This window comes from Suricata suricatta, chromosome 7, assembly GCF_006229205.1.
Source record: "Suricata suricatta isolate VVHF042 chromosome 7, meerkat_22Aug2017_6uvM2_HiC, whole genome shotgun sequence".
In the NCBI taxonomy this organism is placed as follows: Eukaryota; Metazoa; Chordata; class Mammalia; order Carnivora; family Herpestidae; genus Suricata; species Suricata suricatta.
The window spans coordinates 131,375,648-131,395,881 of NC_043706.1; the positions used below are offsets into that span (position 1 = coordinate 131,375,648).

The 20,234-nt window shown below is 39.5% G+C and overlaps 1 protein-coding gene across 1 annotated transcript in view; it reads right to left on the minus strand.

Annotated features, from left to right (window-relative positions):
• Positions 1-20,234, minus strand: part of SYNE1 (spectrin repeat containing nuclear envelope protein 1) — a 455,818-nt gene that overhangs the window by 165,266 nt on the left and 270,318 nt on the right. Inside the window, exons 78-90 of the mRNA XM_029943998.1 lie at positions 19,186-19,523; positions 18,630-18,774; positions 17,457-17,675; positions 16,468-16,727; positions 15,040-15,205; positions 14,312-14,467; positions 12,005-12,157; positions 11,321-11,503; positions 9,992-10,129; positions 5,885-6,070; positions 5,591-5,713; positions 4,932-5,114; positions 3,721-3,864 (exon numbers count right to left, since the gene is read on the minus strand). Coding sequence (XP_029799858.1) covers positions 3,721-3,864; positions 4,932-5,114; positions 5,591-5,713; positions 5,885-6,070; positions 9,992-10,129; positions 11,321-11,503; positions 12,005-12,157; positions 14,312-14,467; positions 15,040-15,205; positions 16,468-16,727; positions 17,457-17,675; positions 18,630-18,774; positions 19,186-19,523 — 2,394 coding nt within the window. The remainder of the gene's footprint in view (positions 1-3,720; positions 3,865-4,931; positions 5,115-5,590; positions 5,714-5,884; positions 6,071-9,991; positions 10,130-11,320; positions 11,504-12,004; positions 12,158-14,311; positions 14,468-15,039; positions 15,206-16,467; positions 16,728-17,456; positions 17,676-18,629; positions 18,775-19,185; positions 19,524-20,234) is intronic.

Below are 20,234 nucleotides of genomic sequence, written 5' to 3' on the forward strand. Positions count from 1 at the left end.
CGACGGGGCCGGAAGAGCGGCTGCGCGGCGCGGGCCGGGGAAGCGGTGCATCCTAATCCCGGGAGAGGCTCCGGGTGCAGGCGGGATCTTATGTAATGTTCAGAACTGGCAACTTTCTTTAAAATGCCTAAACAATCTGAAACTGCCAGATGGTTCATGCCAAGGAAATTAGGTCATGTGATGACTGAAACTACCAAAAATGCAATGCTCAGCTCTGACCATACTGAATGTATCTAATAGAGCAGTCATCTGTTACAGACGGTGTCACAAAAGTAAACCTTATGTCAATTCCTGTGACCCACGGAGTCGTTTTTGGTAGATCGGCTAAAGAGTACATAGGAAACCCTAATTATTTATGCAGATTAGCCACCAAATAGTTTTGTTCCTTCACCAATTGTCCCCCTCAGGCCTCAGGTGTTTCTCATGTTTGACACCAGAGTTTTGAACTTGAAGTTCGGTTCAAATTGAAGTTCGTTTGTTGTTGAAAAAATTGTACAAATTATTTAATTTTAAAAATTAAAAACCGTCTTCGAGATCTAAAATACTAAATAAAAAGATAATAATCTAAGATGGCAATTCTAAAATGTTAAGTTTATACTTTCTTACTTAAAAGATGCATATGTGTTCAACAAAAATAAAGATGCGTTTCAAAACCTTAATCCTAAAGTACCAAACCGTGCCATTTTTTTCTGTTCCTTTTATTTGACTCTTTTGCCTGAAAAGCTGTCATTTAGTGTTTGTACATGACATATTTTGCAAGAAAGACATTAAAGGTCCCAGTAGTGTGTATATACATATATGCACCCATACATGCTATGCATGTATATGTATGGACACACATACTATCATCTTAAACACATTCACATTCAAACTAGAGCTTTGAACTTGGAAGTTCAGAAACAAAAGGACAAGAGCGCCTAGGTGGCTCGGTTGCTTAAAGGTCCAACTCTTGGTTTTGGCTCTAGTCATGATTTGATGGTGGTGGGACTGAGCCCCCTCTAGGGCACTCTCTCTCTCTTTCTCTCTCAAAAAAAGTAATAAAGATAAAAATAAATAGAACGTTAAACCTGACAACAAAATGGTATACGTAATATGTGTGTATGTGTATGTGTAGATATATATACAAAGACACACATACATATCATTTTGTTATCATCCCTTTCTCTTGTCCCAGCCAAAACTGACTAAGTGGAAGGGAAAAAGATCCAGCAGAACTCAGCCAGTAGTCCGTCTTCTTGACTTCTACTATAGCACAAGAATTTTTAAAGGAATAATTTATTTTTTAAGCTTTATTTAAAGAGAGACAGGGAGGGGCAGAGAGAGAGGAAGAGAGAGAATCCTCAGGAGGCTCCATGCTTTCAGTCCACAGCCCTACATGGGGCTTGATCCCATGGACCATGAGATCTTGACCTGAGCAGAAATCAAGAGTCGGACACTTAAATGTCTGAGTCACCCAGACACCCTTAAAGCAAGAATTTAGAAAGTAGAAATCATCACTTTGTTACCTTTCAGAGCTGCAGGTACTTAATTAAACTTAATAAGGCTTTTGAAAAATAGTGATTAAATAGTAGTAAGCTATGTACTATGTCTGGCTTAGTGCCTAATACACAGTTACTCTATTATAATTAGTTAATGTGCACATATAGAAGGCATTTACCAGCTTAATGGACTCCTTAAACTCCATGCTTCCATAGGAAAAATCACTAACCCTTCTTACAGTGGCTTGCCCCATTGGGGTAGATTCAAAGAATCTTTGCCAAGCAGAGTTTCAGCCCTTCACCTTTTCTGCCTACATGGATGGTCACAGCCCCCGTTTGCTGTACCCTGCAAAGGTATGCCCGTGCTGGCAGCAAACACCCATCTCCTAAAAGTTCTCAACTTCACTGTGTATAAAATTTGACTGGGTTGTTTGTTAACAATGCAATCTGGTCTCCACTTCAAAGGATTTTGATGACTAGGCATTTTGTAGTCATCTCATATGAGTCCCTTGGAGAAATAGCTCTTTAGACGTTCTTCTGTAATAATAAAACCTGCCTATATTGTAGTAACTTGGGAGTTGGTGATTTAAAGCTACTAAATTAAAACGGAGCCCTAACGGGTTAGTGTGTTCACTATTCTCAGGAAGCATATGTATTTTTAACTTTGACTGGATATTTCTGAAATTTATTACCGAGGATGAGCATAAATAGGTGGGAACTTCAGGTAAAGTGGCTCTTCTGACCAAAGATGCCATCTGTGACCAGTCTCTGCACTCACGAGAAGACCAAGTATATAAGGTAAAAGAAAAAAAAAAAGCAAAGAGTCCTGAATATTCTCTCCTATGATTTAAAAGTGGCAGGATAATTTTTTTCAATTAAATGCAATATTTAAAAAATTATAGAAAAAAGGCACCTGGGTGGCTCAGTGGGTTAAGCGTCCAACTTCAGCTCAGGTCATGATCTCATAGTTAGAGTTTGAACCCCACATTGAGCTCTGTGCTGACAGCTCAGACCTTGGAGCTTGCTTCCGATTCTCGGTCTCCCTCTCTCTCTACCCCTCCCCTGCTCATTCTCTCTCTCTATCTCAAAAATAAACATGAAAAAGTTTTAATTAAAAAATGTGAATTCTTTAGAAATGAATGTATTATCAAGTATTTTTACAAATTAAAGTTAGTCTTTTAGATACTAGATTTGCCTCAAAATTAAAATTCCATTAAAAGCAGATTGAAAATACAGGAAAAGGCAATCTTCCAAATTCTTATGTTATCGTAAATCAGGCTTTCTCCACTCAGCACTTTCCTTCCTGTGTTTGTTTGATATATACAATGAGGCTCACACAAGACTATGTCATTATTATTATGAAAATGTATTCTAAGTCACATGACAAAACTTGTAAATGGCTACACTCACGTTTAGAACTAGAAAGAGAAACTGTGACAAAATGAACAGATCACTGAACAGGAGTGTGGAGGATAGTCTTCAGCTGAATGTACAGAGAGCCAAACGTGTGACCTTGGACAAGTCCTGTAACTGCCTGCACCATCATTCTTCTCTTCTACGCAGTAACACAGCCCAGATAGATTTTGCTGCACTGGAAAACCATGGAATTTGGAGGCACAGATTTGGGAGTTTTGGAAGTCACTTAAAAAAATAAGCTTCAGGGCGCCTGAGTGGCTCAGTCAGATAACTGTCTGACTTCGATTCAGGTCATGATCTCGCAGCCTGTGAGTTCAAGCCCCACATCGGGCTCCGCTCCGTGCCGACAGCTCAGAGCCTGGAGCCTGCTTCAGATTCTGTGTCTCCCCCTCTCTCTCTGCCCCTCCCCTGCTCGTACTCTTACTCTCTCTCAAAAATAAACAAACATTAAAAAATAAAATAAAATAAAGGGGATGATCAAAGCAGCAAGGTTTTGAGCACTACTGTTTCTAGCAGGTTTAGAATACATAGCAGACTATGTTTTGATGTATTAACTGTGAGAATTTTGGGTGCAGGAGATGGTTGGTGGTATGTGGAGATAGGTCATCAGTAATATGTAAAGAAGTTCTGGAATCAAAGGGAAGATTCATGCTCCTGGGTCTTGGAAAGGATCAGCAAAAATCTGCACTCAAAACGCAAAGACTGTCAAAGGCTACCGGAGAACTGAGCACAGTGTGCGGGCCAAGGACCGCTTTTCTCTTTGATTCGCTAGAAACCAATCACGTGTTCTCACCAAGCCAGTGTCTTGCCTGCCTTCCTGTCTCACCTCATGCCGAGAAATCTGGGCTTGCAGCTCCTGGATGTTGCTGGTGGCCGCGGGTGTGTCCTCAATCTCTCTGTGAGCTCCTTCTATAAGCTCCTGGAGGTGCTGCATTTCTTGTTCGCATTGTTCATATTGTACCACAGCCTCCTTAGAAAAAAAAAATGACACACAGTTATCTTGCTACATCAATAACTGTGGATCATTCTGTACTGCTGTCTACAGTGTTAAGAAGTATTTACCTGGCTATCTAGGGAATAAAGAAAGGATAGGTAAGCCCCTAGATGACACAAGCCCTCAACTTTACACAGATATTTCAAAGCCTTCCCTCTAAAATAGTTCACCAAGATTATTGATGGATTCAAAGTACCTACGTGGCTAGATCCTCTCTCTTATCCCTATTCAAATTATGCTGAAAATGTCAATGTCATGGTCAGAACAATGTCAGAGTGGGAAGTGGTATGAAAAAGTGATTACTTCATTTTTCCACCTAAGAAATACTAAATATATATGTAAGGCACTTGGCTAAATGCCACGGTGGGAGATTAGAAAATGAAGTAGATGTGATTTGTATCCTCAGGAATTTACTGTGTAACAAATTACAAGATTATCCAAGGAGCAAGGACAGTTGACCAAGTTAACCCTTAGCTATTTAATGAGCACATAGGTAGGCAACTGTTGGATAAAGCAGGTGAAATATTAGTTAAAAGGACATAGGGGGTGGGTAACATCATTCCTTCCTTGTAAATGACTTTGCTCTTATTGGCTGAAGAGGGGCTTGCTTTTCAGGCAAGAACATGCCTTTACTGCATCAATAAGCTGAAATATGAAAAAAAAGTCTGCAATATATACTAGCAGTAAAGGCTTTTTACAAGGTGTTAGAGGATTCTCCAATGAATAACAAGAGATAAAAATATATGACTGAATATAAAATTAACTTTTATCAGTCGTTCTTTACTAAAATATATTGCTAAAAGATAGCTTTCACCAAAGGATGTTTTTTATAGAGCTTTCCCCGGGCTTTTGTGGGAGATCCAAATGGTAGCATTTCATCTACTTATTTTATATAACCACAACAATCTGTCAGATGTAACACTCTGGGTGTGTTTTGATGGCTTAGCCCACACAACGCTAAGAAAAGCAGCCCATGACTCATTCGCGGTTGCTCAGTGGGGGTGGGGACCACGAGGGACCCTGGCGGGCACAGCCCCACGCACCTGCATGATGTTGCACTGCTGGATAGCTGTGTGCTGTAGGCGGCTGGCCTCTGCCTGCAGGTGCAAGGCGGCGTGACAGAGCGGCAAGCTGGCGACCACATCGTCGGGGATGCGGAGGGCGCTCTGGGAGATCTGCACCGCGTGGACCTTTGGCTTGAGTGACTCCATCTCGGAGAGCAGATGCTGGAAGTACAGGTTCACATTTTATATGGTGCCAAACATTAAACATTTTTCTATTTGAATAGCTTATTTATTAAAAAAGAGGCATTTACTAAATTATAGCTCTGGCATACACTATACACATTTTCCAAGGAGATTTTCTTGAACTAACATGTAGAGTACTAAGGCTATACCTGAGTTTAGAAATCGTTTTTTCCTCACTACCTTCTTTTAAAAATATAGGGGTGCCTGGGTGGCTCAGTTAAGCGTCTGACTTCGGCTCAGGTCATGATCTCGTGGTTTGTGGGTTCGAGTCCTGTGTCGGGCTCTGTGCTGGCAGCGCGGAGCCTGGAGCCTGCTTCGCATTCTGTGTCTCCCTCTCTCTCTGACCCTCCCCTGCTCGCTCTCTCTCTCTCTCAAAAATAAATAAAAACATTTAAAAATATAGATAGATCAATCGATCGATCCCCACTCATTTCCTCTGGATTATTCTTACTTACCTGTCGATGAGAAAGTTGCTCCTTGAGACTAAGACGTCCCACTTCGGGAGAAGTCAGGGTTGTCTGGGCTTGTTCCAAAGCGATTTGTAGGTGTTTTAGCTCTGTTTCAAATTTTTTCATATCCTACAGAGAGAAAGCAATATGAATATCAATATGTAAGCACTGGAAGTTCCAAGTCATGGGAGAAGAATAGCCTCACAGTCAAGAAGGTGTAGCAGAGATGAGTGCTATATCTCCACTATTTTCTTAAATGACAGACTTTCCAATTTAAGGAATTGTTATTATTAGTTTTACCTTGGCGGCATCTTGGAGACTCTGCAAACGACTTTTGATCACCTGTCGCAACTCTTCGGACTCCCGTCCCAGGTCCACCACTTGCTGAGACATTTTTTCTGTGGAGTATACGCTAGCAAGGTACTGTAATTTCTTAATCATCGCTTCCAGGTTGCTGTGAATTTCTTCAGATTCTTCCAGCATGGTCTAGAGGAAATTGTCAATAGTCATGACACTGACAGGGAGGCAGAGACGCATAGGTAACCGATCTGGTGTGGAGTAAGACCAGGAGACTAGGAGGGGGCGACATGCCTTTCACAGTTCCCATGCGTACGGTGTAGGTTCTGTGTGTCTTCTTGCACTTAACCTTCCCAGCTCTGTGCCTCCTCCCCCCAACTCCTCTCTTCATTTCACAGATAAAGAAATCCAAGTTTAGAATTGCCAACCATTTGCCGAGGCCACATGTTATCAGTGTTGGATGCTCAGGTTCATGCTCTATCCACCACCCCAACCTACTCCCTGGTGAGGGTCAGAACACCAGGATCCCAGGGACATTGGTGCTCTGACATATTAGATATCTTTGTCAGGATGCTGAGCTGCTGTTTCTCCTATTTAAACTCAAGAGATGCTCTTCAGCTCTCCTATTCTATGCCTAAGATCTAAGACGCTTATCAATCTAAGGAATGAAAATAACACAAGAGCATTACAAACAAAAACTTTTGAATGCTTGCTTTAAGAGTGACAAAGTGGGTAGAAGCTACTCAAGATTATCAAGAGGAATAAAACACAACACTCGTCACTCAGGATAGTGTCCCCTAGTGGGACTAACAATACAGATGGATTGTTAACCACACACTATGCATTATACGAGCCAGGTGAGAGAGAAGAAAGAGTAAGATGACAGAATAGTACTTGTAGGAAGGTTGAGAGATGGAACAGCATAAGCAAAGGCACAGAGGTGAGCACAAAACATTCAGCTCCTGGGAAGTGTGGTGTATAAAGAAGAGAAATGTAAGCTGGGACATTACTGTTCAGCAATAGATCTTTAATTTTAAAAGAGTATAGATTTTCCCTCACAAGAAAAGAAATATTGAAAATATAAACTTCCACAATATGACAGAGATAATTGATGTCACTTTGTGGTATATTTTTAGGGAATTGAGATCATAATATACATGTACTTTACCATCTTTCTTTTCCACCTGACACCAAGAACACCAGCATTCTCTCTGTGTATTGCTTTTGGCTAAACTTTGGCAGCTTTACCTAAGGCGGGCATGGGAGAACTCCCCAAAAAAGTGTGTACATACTGAGTTGTCTTCTCAGCGTCTGTGGAAAAGAACCAATGACATGTGGTATCTGTCCTTTGGTCCCCTGTGTACTCAATCTGCCCAAGTGCCCAAGTGAAAACACATGGGAGCCATCCTTGGCTGCTCCCTCTTTCTTTCTTTCTTTCTTTCTTTTTTAAATATTTTTTATTTATTTTTGAGAGACAGAGAGAGACAGTGTGAGCAGGGGAGGGTCAGAGAGAGAGGGAGACACAGAATCCAAAGCAGGCTCCAGGCTCTGAGTTAGCTGTCAGCACAGAGCCTGATGTGAGGCTTGAACCCATGAACCGTGAGATCATGACCTGAGCCAAAGCCAGATGCCCAACTGACTGAGCCACCCAGGCGCCCCTGCTCCCTCTCTTCCACCCACATCCAAGGGGCTCCTCTCCAGGGTCCAGAATTCTAGCTCAGTAATAGCCCTTGATTCTGTCTTCTCTCAACCTCCAAAGAGTCCTTGTCACTCTCTAGCGTAACACTGCCACCACCTTCCATCTGTCTAACCTTCATCAGTATGTTTTCCACAGGCTGCTCACTCATCTTTCTTAAAATACAGGCTGGGGTTTGTTGCTCGCCCGCAGGCTGTCACAGGCTTCACAGCGACTGTAGGGCAAAACCCGTTCTTAATGGGCTTTTCAATATTTGTCTTCTCTATTTGTGTCTCTCATGCCTCTTTCTAGCTTTCCTCCCCACCTCTTCCCCATACTACACCATCCACTGCACCAAACAGAGTACCCTCACTCTTACTATTGGGATGTCTGTGTGCATTTTTGTCTAAAATGCATTTCATACAAGTAGGCAGCTTGTTGTTCAGGACTCAGCCCAGAATTACCTTTTGCTAAGAAGGCCTGCCTAAGCTTCCCCAAACCCAGGCAGTGTGGGCAGAGCAAGTGGGCTCCTTCAGCACCTTGAACCTGCACTTCCTACACTTACCACACTGTTTGCAATTGTCTAGATCTATCTTTGTCTCGTTATCAACTCCCTGGGGCAAGGACAAGGAATATTCTTTGTTTTCGGAAGACCTAACAAAATTCCTAGCTTTGGAAAGCATTCTATATATTTGCTAAAAAAATAAGTGAGTGCAGGACCTATTTTTTAAAAAAAAAACAAAGCTTAATGGTCATTTTTGAGACTACATTATACTCTATTATATCTAAAAATTCATTCAGAAAAGTGACCTTGCCATTTAAGTTTGCTTTAAAATTCTACTGTAGTTATTAACACCACACATTTTCTACATTTTGGATTACGGAGTAGTAATGTTTTGATGATCATGATATATTTTGCCAATTGTTTTTCAAAAAGATTTCAACGAGCAGCCAGCCATGCTTGAGAGCTCTTACTTCTTTAAACATGAACCTTAAATCATCTTGAAATGGGGTTAATTTGATGGTTAAAGTGTTCTCTCTGAAATTTTCATTTCTAGATTTCTAATGAGGTTGAATATCTTGTCATTGTTTACAACCAATTGTGACTTAAGTCTTGTCTGTTAATATATAAGCATATCCTCAGGCAGAAGACGGGAGTGGTTTACGAAAAATTCCAGAAGAGTCTACAAGGTTGATTAGAAGAAAGATTCTGTACACAGGGAAACCATTTAGCATCTGTTAACACATTCCGAGAATAAGAAAATGAGGCTTTGATCTAGAATCTCTGTATAGGTATAGAAAAGGGAATAAGAGAATAGATAGGAGTATACTGGGTCACCTGGGTGGCTCAGTCGGTTAATTTCAGCTGGGTCATGATCTCACCATTCGTGAGTTCAAGCCTCACATTGGGCTCTTTGCTGTCAGTCTGCTTCAAATCCTCTGCTCCCCTCTCTCTCTTCCCCTCCCTGTTTATTCTCTCTCTCTCTCTCTCTCTCTCTCTCTCTCTCCTCTCTGTCTATCTTCCCCATCCCCCATAAATAATAAACATTTAAGAAAAGGAGCATACCTAAATCAGAATAAAAGGAGAGATCTGAAATACTTGAGGATATCCACATAACTAAATACAAATCGTTCTGCATTGTGCTGTAAACGAACTGGGCTATTAGATATTTGTATTTAATTCAAGTTTAAGATAGAAAAGAATGAAATAATTTCCTGGATGATGTGACCAGAAGAAAACTTCAGGAAATGAAGTAACACAGCCACCATGTGATATGGCCTCTTTGCTCTTTCCCAGCCGACCCCTACTTCCTGTGGAAAGCCAGACAACTGGCACCAGGCAGAATGCTGAGAAGAATCAGGCACCCATGTGGCAGGTTGTGTGCCTGATATTTGCACATATGTGAAACCACTTAATCTTCATCATAATTCTGCAATATAAATGTCATGTACATCTCCACCTTACTGATGAGAAGACTGAATTCAGAGAAGAAAAGTAGTTTGCTCCAAATCACAGAGCCCTAAAGAGCAGAGCTTGGTTTTCTGATCAGTCTGAGCCTGGATCCTATAATCCTTCCACATGTCATATCTCTTCATGGGAAAGAATTTCCCTTCGTCTCCCTGCATATGATTGTTTCAAAGAACTGCAGAAAAAGAGAGACCTATAGAAGGCCAATTATTTTGGGTCTTGGAGAAAGAAAAGTCTAGGGAAGAGAGAGGATATCTATTTATTTATACAGTCTAATGAAATCTTAATGGGTATCCACTTTCTTTCAAATCATTGAACAAGCCATCAGGGTTCTCTTAGCTTTCTTTTTATCTGACACTTACAATAATTTTACATCACAACCTTCCACATTTTCTGTCAGGCCAGCCAGTTAAATCAATTTGCTCTCTCTTAGTTACTCATTGAAAACTATTTTTCCCAAAGTTACCTGATGGAAAATGTATTGTTCTCGAAGTTGGTTGGCAGAATTCCATGAAATCTTTCCATGTACCAAGACTTTGGCTTTCTCAATCCACTTCAGAATGAATTCAAGCATTTCATTGTATTCTTCTAAATGTGACGCTGCCTGAAAAATCATCAACATTCAGGTAACAAATGAAAACTCTGCTTCATGAGCTAGAAATTAGTCTTCTATTTGTCTTCAGATACAATAATCCTAGGGCTTGATTGTTATAACATCTGTGGTGTTTAAAGGTATCATGAACAATCATTTCCTTGTTGAAAATCTGTCAAGGGCTTCCCAGTGACTTTAGGATAAAGTTCAAGTTCTTAATATGCTTGAATAATCTGTCTTTTAAGAATACACTCTGTTCTCATCCCTTGGTCATCCATCTAGTGCTTCTCTATCCCTCCGTCCATATTTATTCCACCTTCACTGATGAAGGAGGCGGTGTGGGGTATAGCAGGCCAGATTTCTGTACTGTAATTCATCAGTTACCAAATCCTGATTGACCTTGTCCCTGATTACAGAAAAAATACATAATCAATTTGTAAAGGTGAGTCTACAGTCAATAATTATGAAAAATGTGTGACCTGAACTTACTAAGTAAATGAAATCATCTATCTATATATGGATATATCTATATCTTATATCTTTCTAGATATTATTTATGTATACTATGGAATTTACCTCGTATATATGTGTGTGTGTGTGAACACACACACACACACACACACACATATATACACATACATATATACTTTAAGACAGTTGAATTCACTCCAAGCCGATTTTATAAAACACGTTAATGGATGAGTATTTATTTCATAAAATACTTTTCCAAATTATGAAATAATCATTCCAAAAGTCCATTTATCTGACCACCTTTGTGAATAAACTTATAATATGGTTTGATACAAAACAAAGGCAAGTTTACATGTAAATCTTAGTATACTAAACAGGTGTGGTATGAAATCATCTACCCTTAAACTACCCTCATCATTGTTAATGTTCTCTTTATTTCTTTTTTTTTAATGTTTTATTTATTTTTGATACAGACAGACAGAGCATGAGAGGGGGAGGGGCAGAGAGAGAAGGAGACACGGAACGGTAGCAGGCTCCAGGCTCTTAGCTCGTCAGCACAGAGCCTGACGCGGGGCTCGAACCCACCAATGTGAGATCTGATCTGAGCCGAAGTCAGAGGCTTAACCGACAGAGTCACTCAGGTGCCCCATAATGTTCTCTTTATTTCAAAAGAAAAAGCAAACACTGAATTTTTGCCCTAGAGGGTTTTGATTCCTGGCCTGGAAGACATACCTGACTGAGCTTGGAGAGCCGGTTCTCAGCCTGTCTAATGGTCTGCTGGTGCAGGTCAGTCAGTTTTCCTACCTTCTGGGCCAGTGGCTTACCCAGCTGGCCGTTCTGTTCCGTGAATTTCTGTACTGCTGCATCTAGTTCCATTAATTTCAAGTGACAGCCATCTAATTCCTCTCCTAGCACCTAGATGGTAAGCAAAATAAAAGAACATTAGACTATAGAAAAGAAATTTCTCCAGCTTTTCCAAGATCAAAGGGCGATAAATTAAATAACTTTTGTAAATACCAAGCACTATAAAGAGTATTTCTACATGATCAAGTCATTTCTGTGTCTTCAGTTAGAAAGGCAGGGCAGACAGGAGGTTTCGTAATGCTGCTGTTTATTTCCTACGCGGCTGAGTGAGCCGGCTAATGTTTCCTTCTGCCCCACCCTGAAAGGATTAGTCACTTAACTCATCAGCAGAGCGAGAGCACAGATTTAACCAGCAAGATCATCCTTTATTTTGGAATTTATATACTTATATTCCCCAATAATTAGTTGGTCTTTCAACCCTCTTCCCTCTTCCCTGCATGTGCAGGTACATTTATTAACACAGCTCCATTGGAATGATGAGGATATGATGTAAGTGATCCATACGGAATTCATTCGGTAGCACCTCATCTATTTCCGCTTCTCCTTCCTTACCTTTTGGTCGATTTTAGCTTGTACTAAATTATCCGTCTTTGCTCTCAGCTTACTTAGGATAGCTGTGAGATCTTTGGCTATCTTCTGAATTTGCCGGCTGAATTCCTGACTCATGGCCTTGCTCTGTTCGACTTTTCTTACTTTGTCTTGGATCTAAGTAATCAGTGAGAACAACAAAATCAAGCATGATTAAAGTTGCCTAACTGCTATTAAAAATCTCAACCTTAAGATGTTGACAAGAGACTCCTGGTTGGTTAACGGCATTTTGGCATCGATGCACTTTGTCAGACCAGCCACATGCCATTTCTAGCCCTCGTGGCTTTCCTTGCAGCCTTGCTTTCAGCCACCTATATGCATTCACACACCGTACTGGCGCTGCTTCAGCAAAGGAACAAGCGTTGCGTGTATAGTGAGTCACCCAGCACATGTTTACAGAATACTCATTTTAGATAGCAGTGTGTGCCGCAGGCCTTGGACCCCAGGTTCTCCATTTACTAACTTCAGAACACAAATTCTTTTAAGCCTTTTCCTCCATAAAATGGAAAACCCTTCCAGATAATAAGAAGCACTTGGATTTGTTTCCAAGCCCCTTTTTATAAGTAGATGTTGGTCTGCTAACTCTTTTTCCAACTTCCCAAGTACATCTCTATTATATATCAAAAAAGTGTTAGGCATATCCGGTAGAAGGAACGGTAAAAAAGAGCAGTTAATGTTTATATGTTTCTAATGATTTGATAACATTGATATTTTTGCTCATAATGAAATGCTTGAGAGAAAATGGTAAAGTAATATTTTCTTTATATAAGTGAAAGGCTTTAAAATATCACTTTAGTATAGAGGAAACAAACCACTAAAATAATACATTTTTGGACTTCATTATTTTGAGTTGAGTATCAATGTAAATGAAATGCATGAGAATAACTCTAATATAGAAAAATTTACCCAGAGAGAAACAAAACTTAAATTTGAATATTTTTTTAAAGACCTGAACTCGCCAAGTCATCCTTCCCACTAGACCTTCCAATGTCTAAGAGGAACAACCACATAGGCCAATTAAATACTGAAAATGGAAAATAATGTTTTAGTTCAGGTCAGTATCATGATGTAGTAGCATTGAGTTTTCATGAAATTTTTAAAACACTTTGCATTTATTATACATTAGAGGGTCCAAAAGATGCAGTGCACCTGTAAGAATTTTATAATTGCTATGATGCAATACTGCTTTGTATTTCATGTAGCACTTCAGTGGGATACGTTCTCTTTGTCCTTTCTTGACTGCTTTTAACTTAACTGTGCTTTAGCGTTATGTTTCCATACAGATGCTACCAAAACCATTTTCATTATGTAAAAGTGTGCCCTCTTTTGGGGACGTATGATAGAAATCTCCCTCTGATCTCAGTCTTATGAATGGCCATGTATCTCTTTGTTTAAAAAGAAGAAAGAAAGAAAGAAAGAAAGAAGAAAGAAAGAAAGAAAGCAAGGAAGGAAGGAAGGAAGGAAGGAAGGAAGGAAGGAAGGAAGGAAGATGCCTTTTTAAAAATGTTTTTATTTGTTTTTGAGAGAAAGAGAGAGAGACAGCATGAGCAGGGGAGGGTCACAGAGAGAGGGAGATACAGAATCTGAAGCAGGCTCCAGGCTCTGAGCTAGCTGTCAGCACAGAGCCTGACATGGGGCTCGAACCCATGAACGGTGAGATCATGACCTGAGCTGAAGTTGGATGCTTAATTGACTGAGCCACCCAGGCAGGGGCCTCAAGAAAGACTTGTTTTAAAATTCATAGACATGGATTGGATTGTGTGTCACATCTTTCTTTGGTTATTTGAAAGCTAGAGTTAATTTGATAGGCCTTCCTCCAGTGACATTATAGGATCCAACAACATGCATTTTGGTTTTACCTTATTTATCTATTTATTTATTTATTTTACTTTGATTTTTCCCTTTCTTCAACTATCTTCACCTACTTAACTTATATCTTGCTGAACCACAATAACAGCTAGAAGAGTATCTGGCGGATCCTGGGTACTGAAAAATTTTTCTTGAGTACTTGAAATATATTTGTTTTAAAAAACCATGTCTTTTTTAAGAAAAGAATAGCTTTTTAAATTACTAGGAAAGTTATTTTTAATCATATAACATTATTGTTCACATCTGTGAGCATCTGATGTGTTTCTTGCCAACAAATAAGAACTCTAATTTAATACTGTTGTTTTATACTGATGACATGACTATGAGGACATGAAGACATGAATGTGAAAATCAAGACCTAGAGAAGGATGGAAAGGCACACTTCTGTGACCATACATTTACCTGATCATGGATAGTTCCTAGGTCCAGTGCCACCTCAGCTAACTGCAGGGAGAGTTCAGAAGGTAATATGGAATAAAGACCTAGGTACTTATTCTTCTGTTCTTCAGCCATTTTCTCCATGTTCTGTCGGTGATTCGTGGCTTCTGTTAGGAGACTCTAAAAAAAAGGATCAAGATAAGAAACTTCTAGGAGTGTGATAAGGAAATTCATTTTTATGGGTACAGACTATGTATTTTTCAACAATAAATGAAGTATAGAATTAGACAAACATCTTTAAAAAAAATCAAACTATTCTTTAGTCTCTAGGGAGAAGCATGTCCCCTTTCTATGGAACAGAAGAAAGTCCCTTGAAATAATACTAAAAGCCTTATAGATAGTGCATATCTGAAAAGTTTTAATTCAATACTCATTGAATATAAATAAATATTTTGGGATGCATGGGTGGCTGTCAGTTAAGCATCTGACTCTTGAATTTGGCTCAAGTCATGCTCTCATGGTTGATAAGATTGAGCCCTGCATCAGGTTCTATGTTGAATGTGCAAAGTCTGCCTTGGATTCTCTCTCTCCCTCTCTTTGCCCCTCCCCAGCTCATGCTCTTGCATGTACGCTCTCTCTTTCTCTCAAAATAAATAAATAAATAACCTTTTTTTTAAAGAATAAATACATCTCATTAAAATCAGGACAATATTTTTAAATGATGGGTATAGGGAATGAGGAGAGTTTTCTACCTGAAGTTCTTCAAGTTGAGCATCTATTTCTATTGTTGGATTCCCCAAATATTCCTTTGTTTCCTGAACCCAAGATTTCACAGAATTGATTTGGGTCTCCACAACTTCTCGCTCCTTTAGCTCTTGCTTTACCACCTTTCTGTTATTCTTCACTTTGTCCTGCATGCTTCAGAAACATTAAAGGGAGAAACCAGAAACGGATTTGAAATGAAAGGAAATCCCTCTTCCCTGGCATCATATTATTAAAAACAAACATAAAAAAATGTAGAGCCTCATATCTTTTTTGCACGTAAACACACATCCTCAAGTTGTGAGATAATGTTCAGTAATGCTTAATTTTAGTTCAAGAACAGAAGAATAGATGTCATATGAAGTGAATGATTTATCCCTAGAAACGTGAGAGGTGACCTGCTCCCAAGCCACTACATTGCGATGGTTTTCCTATCTAAAATCAACTGGAGATTGATTATTTACAGCCTCTTCAGAAATCTACTCAAATGGTGCAGAATCATCAGTGTTTAAAAGTAATGTGTAATTGGAATATTTGTGGCTATTTGAGGCCAGTCTTCAAGTAAAGTATGAAGCTTTGGAAATTAGACAATTAATAATGTGCAACATCCTTTAGAATCGACATAAGCTTGGCTAAAAAGTTAAATAAGTGAAATCAGATTACCCTGATCTCATGTATAAGTATAAGAGGTGAATATAGGCTATGAATAACTAACATTAGTTAATGTCTGTTGACATTTCTTCTCTGGTTCAGCAAGTGAATCAGGCTGATTATACAACCTTAAGATTAACTTGCTCTTTCTACGAAGTTCACTATCAGTAAATAGTTATTACTTATCTGGACTTTGGTATCGTCCTTGCTCTGTCCTCTAACTTAGTGAGTTATCAAGCCTTATCAAAATGCAGTTCTTAATAGCTCTTGACTGTTTGCCTTTCAAGTTTCATTTCTCACGAATTGCCCCCTCGCACGGGAGCTCCTTCAAAGCTTTCTTACATGCTATTCCCCTGTTTGCAAAACCGCCCTCCCACTTCGCTAGCTCAAGCGTGCCCAGTCTTCAGTGTCACCACCCCTCCTGCTAGGAAGCCTCCCTTGATTCCTCTCCCAGGGTCGTTGGCCCTTACCACTTTTCCCGTGCCCTACCTAAATGCCTCTGTAGTTGTCTGTCTCTGCTGCCTGAGGGTAAACTGCATGAAATTAGACACTGAATCTGTATGACTCCTCATTGTATTTCTAAATACTACTAGTATATATTGTCAGGTAAATGACGAGTTAAAAAAACTGAAAAGCAGGGATGACGGGAATAGGTCCCCACGGTTTTAAGGCAGCATGATGGGGCATCCCCAGACTCTAATGCCACACTATCCCTTTGGGTCATGGCCATGTTTAGTAAGAGAGAATGAGGGCAGGCGTATAGTTACTTGAGGCACCGATCCTGCATCGCCGTGATTCCCTGGACAGCGGGTGGCTCTCCTCCAGGGGACTGCGTGGTCCCATCCGGAAGCATGGTCAGGGCTTGCTGCCGCAGCATGCCCAAGGCCAGCTGCTGCTCTTCCAGTTCCAGAACGAGTGTGTCGTGATGGCCAAGAAGAGTTAAGAGTTCTGCTTTGGAGGCTTTCTCTGCTGAGCTTCCCGGCAATTTATCTTGCAGCTGATCAACCATTTCAGTGGCTTTTTTAACCTGATGGCAAACGTATATACTGTGAAGTTCAAAAGCAAACTGAAAAGAAAGATCACTGCCAATAAATGCCATTTGCTGCAAAGGCACTTAAGCACTTAAAGATGGCTTAAAGTATAGACTCTAAATTTCAGGGACCACGTGTGAACAATCTCCTTCACACGGATGGAAAGACCGCCCCTCTTATCCTGGGTTTTAAAATTTAATCTCAAAATAATAGGGCAGTCAGAAACTATACAACATAGAAGAGTTTTTTTTAACTAAACAGATAAAAGAAACACTCTTTACAATATTTACATTAACATAAATGTGTGCCTTGAGTCATTAAGGAAGACGTAGTTAAAAACACTGAAGCCTACTTTAAAATATAAATGGAATTAAATATAGGACTTGGGAAATGAGCTAAATTCTTGCTCATTTTCATGGCAGAGACAAAATATTTTCTACTTTTTCAGGACCAGGTAAGAAAATGTCATTAAGAGCCCAGGAAATAGGGCAACGTGAGCTTATATTCCTTTTAAACTTTAACTGCTTGGTTTGCTCATTGTAATAATTAGATCTAATAGCCCATTGCATGATGTATTTTGTTTCATAGTTTGGTTCTCATGGCACTGGCATAGAGATTTAAAAAAAGAAAGGCTTGCTGCTTTTCATAAAGCCGGTTGCAAAACCAGGAACAAAATACTGCTTTTCAAAATACATTATCAGCGAGGAAACAAGTACTTGAGCTACCTTATCGTTAAAGCTCCGCCACTCATCCACCGCATCTTCCAGGATCTTCTCCTGGTCCTGAGCCACAGCCCGGAGCCGGGTCCAGCGCTGCCAGACGGTAGTCATCGACCTGCTGATGGCCGCTTTGCTTGCGTCATTTCCGGTTTTTTCCAGTTGTGAAGTTTTCTTCTCAAGGGCCACAACTTTCTCATGGAAGGAGTTAACTACTGACACTAAAGCCTGAGGCAGGGAGAGGATAAGACAGGTTATGAGGAGGTGTTGGTTTTTCAAAAGTTCTATGGATTTCAGTAGAGCCCAAAATTACCTGCAAAAGGAAATGTTCCCACAATATTTATTTTCCTCTGGAAAGTCTTACTTTTACAATTAATTTTTAATTGACTTAGTCTTGAATTCTTTGAAGAGGTAAGGTCAACTTATGTCTTTATTAAAAATTGATTTATTAAGGAGTGCCTGGGTGGCTCAGTCAGTTGAGCATCTGACTTTGGCTCAGGTCATGATCTCACGGCTTGTGAGTTCAAGCCCCGAGTTGGGCTCTGTGCTGACAGCTCAGAGTCTGGAGCCTGCTTTGGATTCTGTGTCTCCTTCTCTCTCTGCCCCTCCCCGACTTGTGCTCTGTCTCTGTCTCTCAAAAATAAATAAATGTAAAAAAATATTAAAAACCCCAAAATTGATTTATTAAAATATTTTATTTATGAAAAAGAAAAGTTTATTTGCTACTTAAGATAGCATTCTCCTAATTTCAAGCTGCAGCACAAATATTAGTGAACTGAATTTGGTATTTAAATAAATAATATTCCACCTTATACTGCTGTGATATATGTGACTCAGTTATTAATGTCTGAATATTATTTGAATTTATCTATGTTATTCCCAGAAAGTATTAACTGAAATTTATTATGTATCACATCTTATCAGAAGCAAATTTCTCTGAAGATCTTTTTATAAACCCAGTCATGCATTTCAACAGGAATCCTTAAAAGGTGATAGCATTTAATTAAGTTCAAACTGCTATGAAATGTGGCTATATGTAACCTTTTAATATTTAATATTCTTCTCATATTAAAATGCATCCAGGTGGAAATACAAATTTATTGACCCTTTTCTAAAACTCTCATAAGACAATAATAATTACAATCACAGTAAAAGGACATTTAACACAACAACAATACTAACCTTGTGTTCTGATAATTTTTCTTCTGCTTCATGACTGGAAGAAGTCTTCAATAAAGAAAACTCAGACAATTTCTTTTCTGCATCATTCATCAACTCAATAACCTCTTCCCTTGCTTTCTGATAATCCTGCCATTGATGAGCACATCTTGAAAGAAAGTCAGACAAAAGCCAGTAAGCAACATAAAATCACACATTTTTATGCAGAGCTCTGAGGTCAATATGTCTACTGATTCTTAAGAAGAATGAATGGGGTGCCTCGGTAGCTCAGTTGGTTAAGCATCCAACTTCAGCTCAGATCATGATCTCACAGTTTGCGGGTTCGAGCCCTGCATCCAGCTCTGCACTGACAACTCAGAGCCTGGAGTGTGCTTCAGATTCTGTGTCTCTCTCTGCCCCTCCCCCACTCATGCTCTGTCTCCCACTGTCTCAAAAATAAATAAAAAACATTAAAAAAAAAAGAAGAAATTTACATGCTAATGTACATCATTGGTATATGCTTATTTCCCACATGAAAATTCATTTCACTGAAATATAAAGACTAAAACAACTCTCATACCTCTGCAAGAGCTCTAACTGGGTGTGTGAGTCCTGTATTATCCTCTGGCTCTTCTCTTCCAGGGAAGCCATTTTCTGTGCTAGGTCCTCTTTTCCAGTTGGCTTGATGAGCGGGTCCAGGCTGGCTACCAGGTTTTGGAGCTCCTCCAGATTCCTGTGGAACTGATCTTCTGTGCTAAAAAATTCCATGTGGCTTTTGAGATTTTCCTCTACACTCTCCACATCGAGGCCATTGCCTGCCAGTTGTAACATTTCATGAGCGTCCTCATGCCAGTCGTTAGCTGCCTGAAATACCTGATAGTACCTCTGACATTGACTATATATTTGAGTCAAGGCAGCCTGAAAGACAGTAATTGCAAACACAGTCAACTCTCAATTGCAATGTATTTCCCAGAAATAGTTCTTTTTTCCCCCCATTTCTTTTCCAGTCCTCAGTCACATGGATGTACGTGTACAAATGAAATGATAAGTAAGTGGATTGGGATGGGGGCAGAGGGTGCTGAATTCATTATTACCTTTTTTTTCTTCTGCTATTCTTATTATGATTTTATTATGGCAGTTAAAATAAATAAGCAAGGCTACAATTGGGATAGAAATTTATCGGTGGTATCTTGACTATATCTGAAACTTCTCTCTTTTCTAAAGAAATATATAATGCCTTGAAAGATGTGACAGATTGAATATTTACCAAATGAAATAATGCCTTGGTTGGTTGGAAGTATAATATCAACCACTATGGAAAGCAGTATGGAAGTTTCTAAAGAAACTGCAAATAGAACCACCATGTAACCCAGCAATCCCACTTCTGGGTGTTTATCCAAAGGAAATGGAACCATTATATTAAAAAGACATCTGAACTCCCATGTTGAGGGAAGGCTTTGTAACTAGGCAAAATAGGGAAACAAGCTAAGTGTTTATCTACTAATGAATGGCTAAAGAAAATGTGACATAAAAAAATAAATTCAAAATGGATTAGAGGCCTAAATGTGAGACTTAAAGCTATATAAGTCCAAGAAGAAAATATAGGCAGTAATTTCTTTGACATTGGCC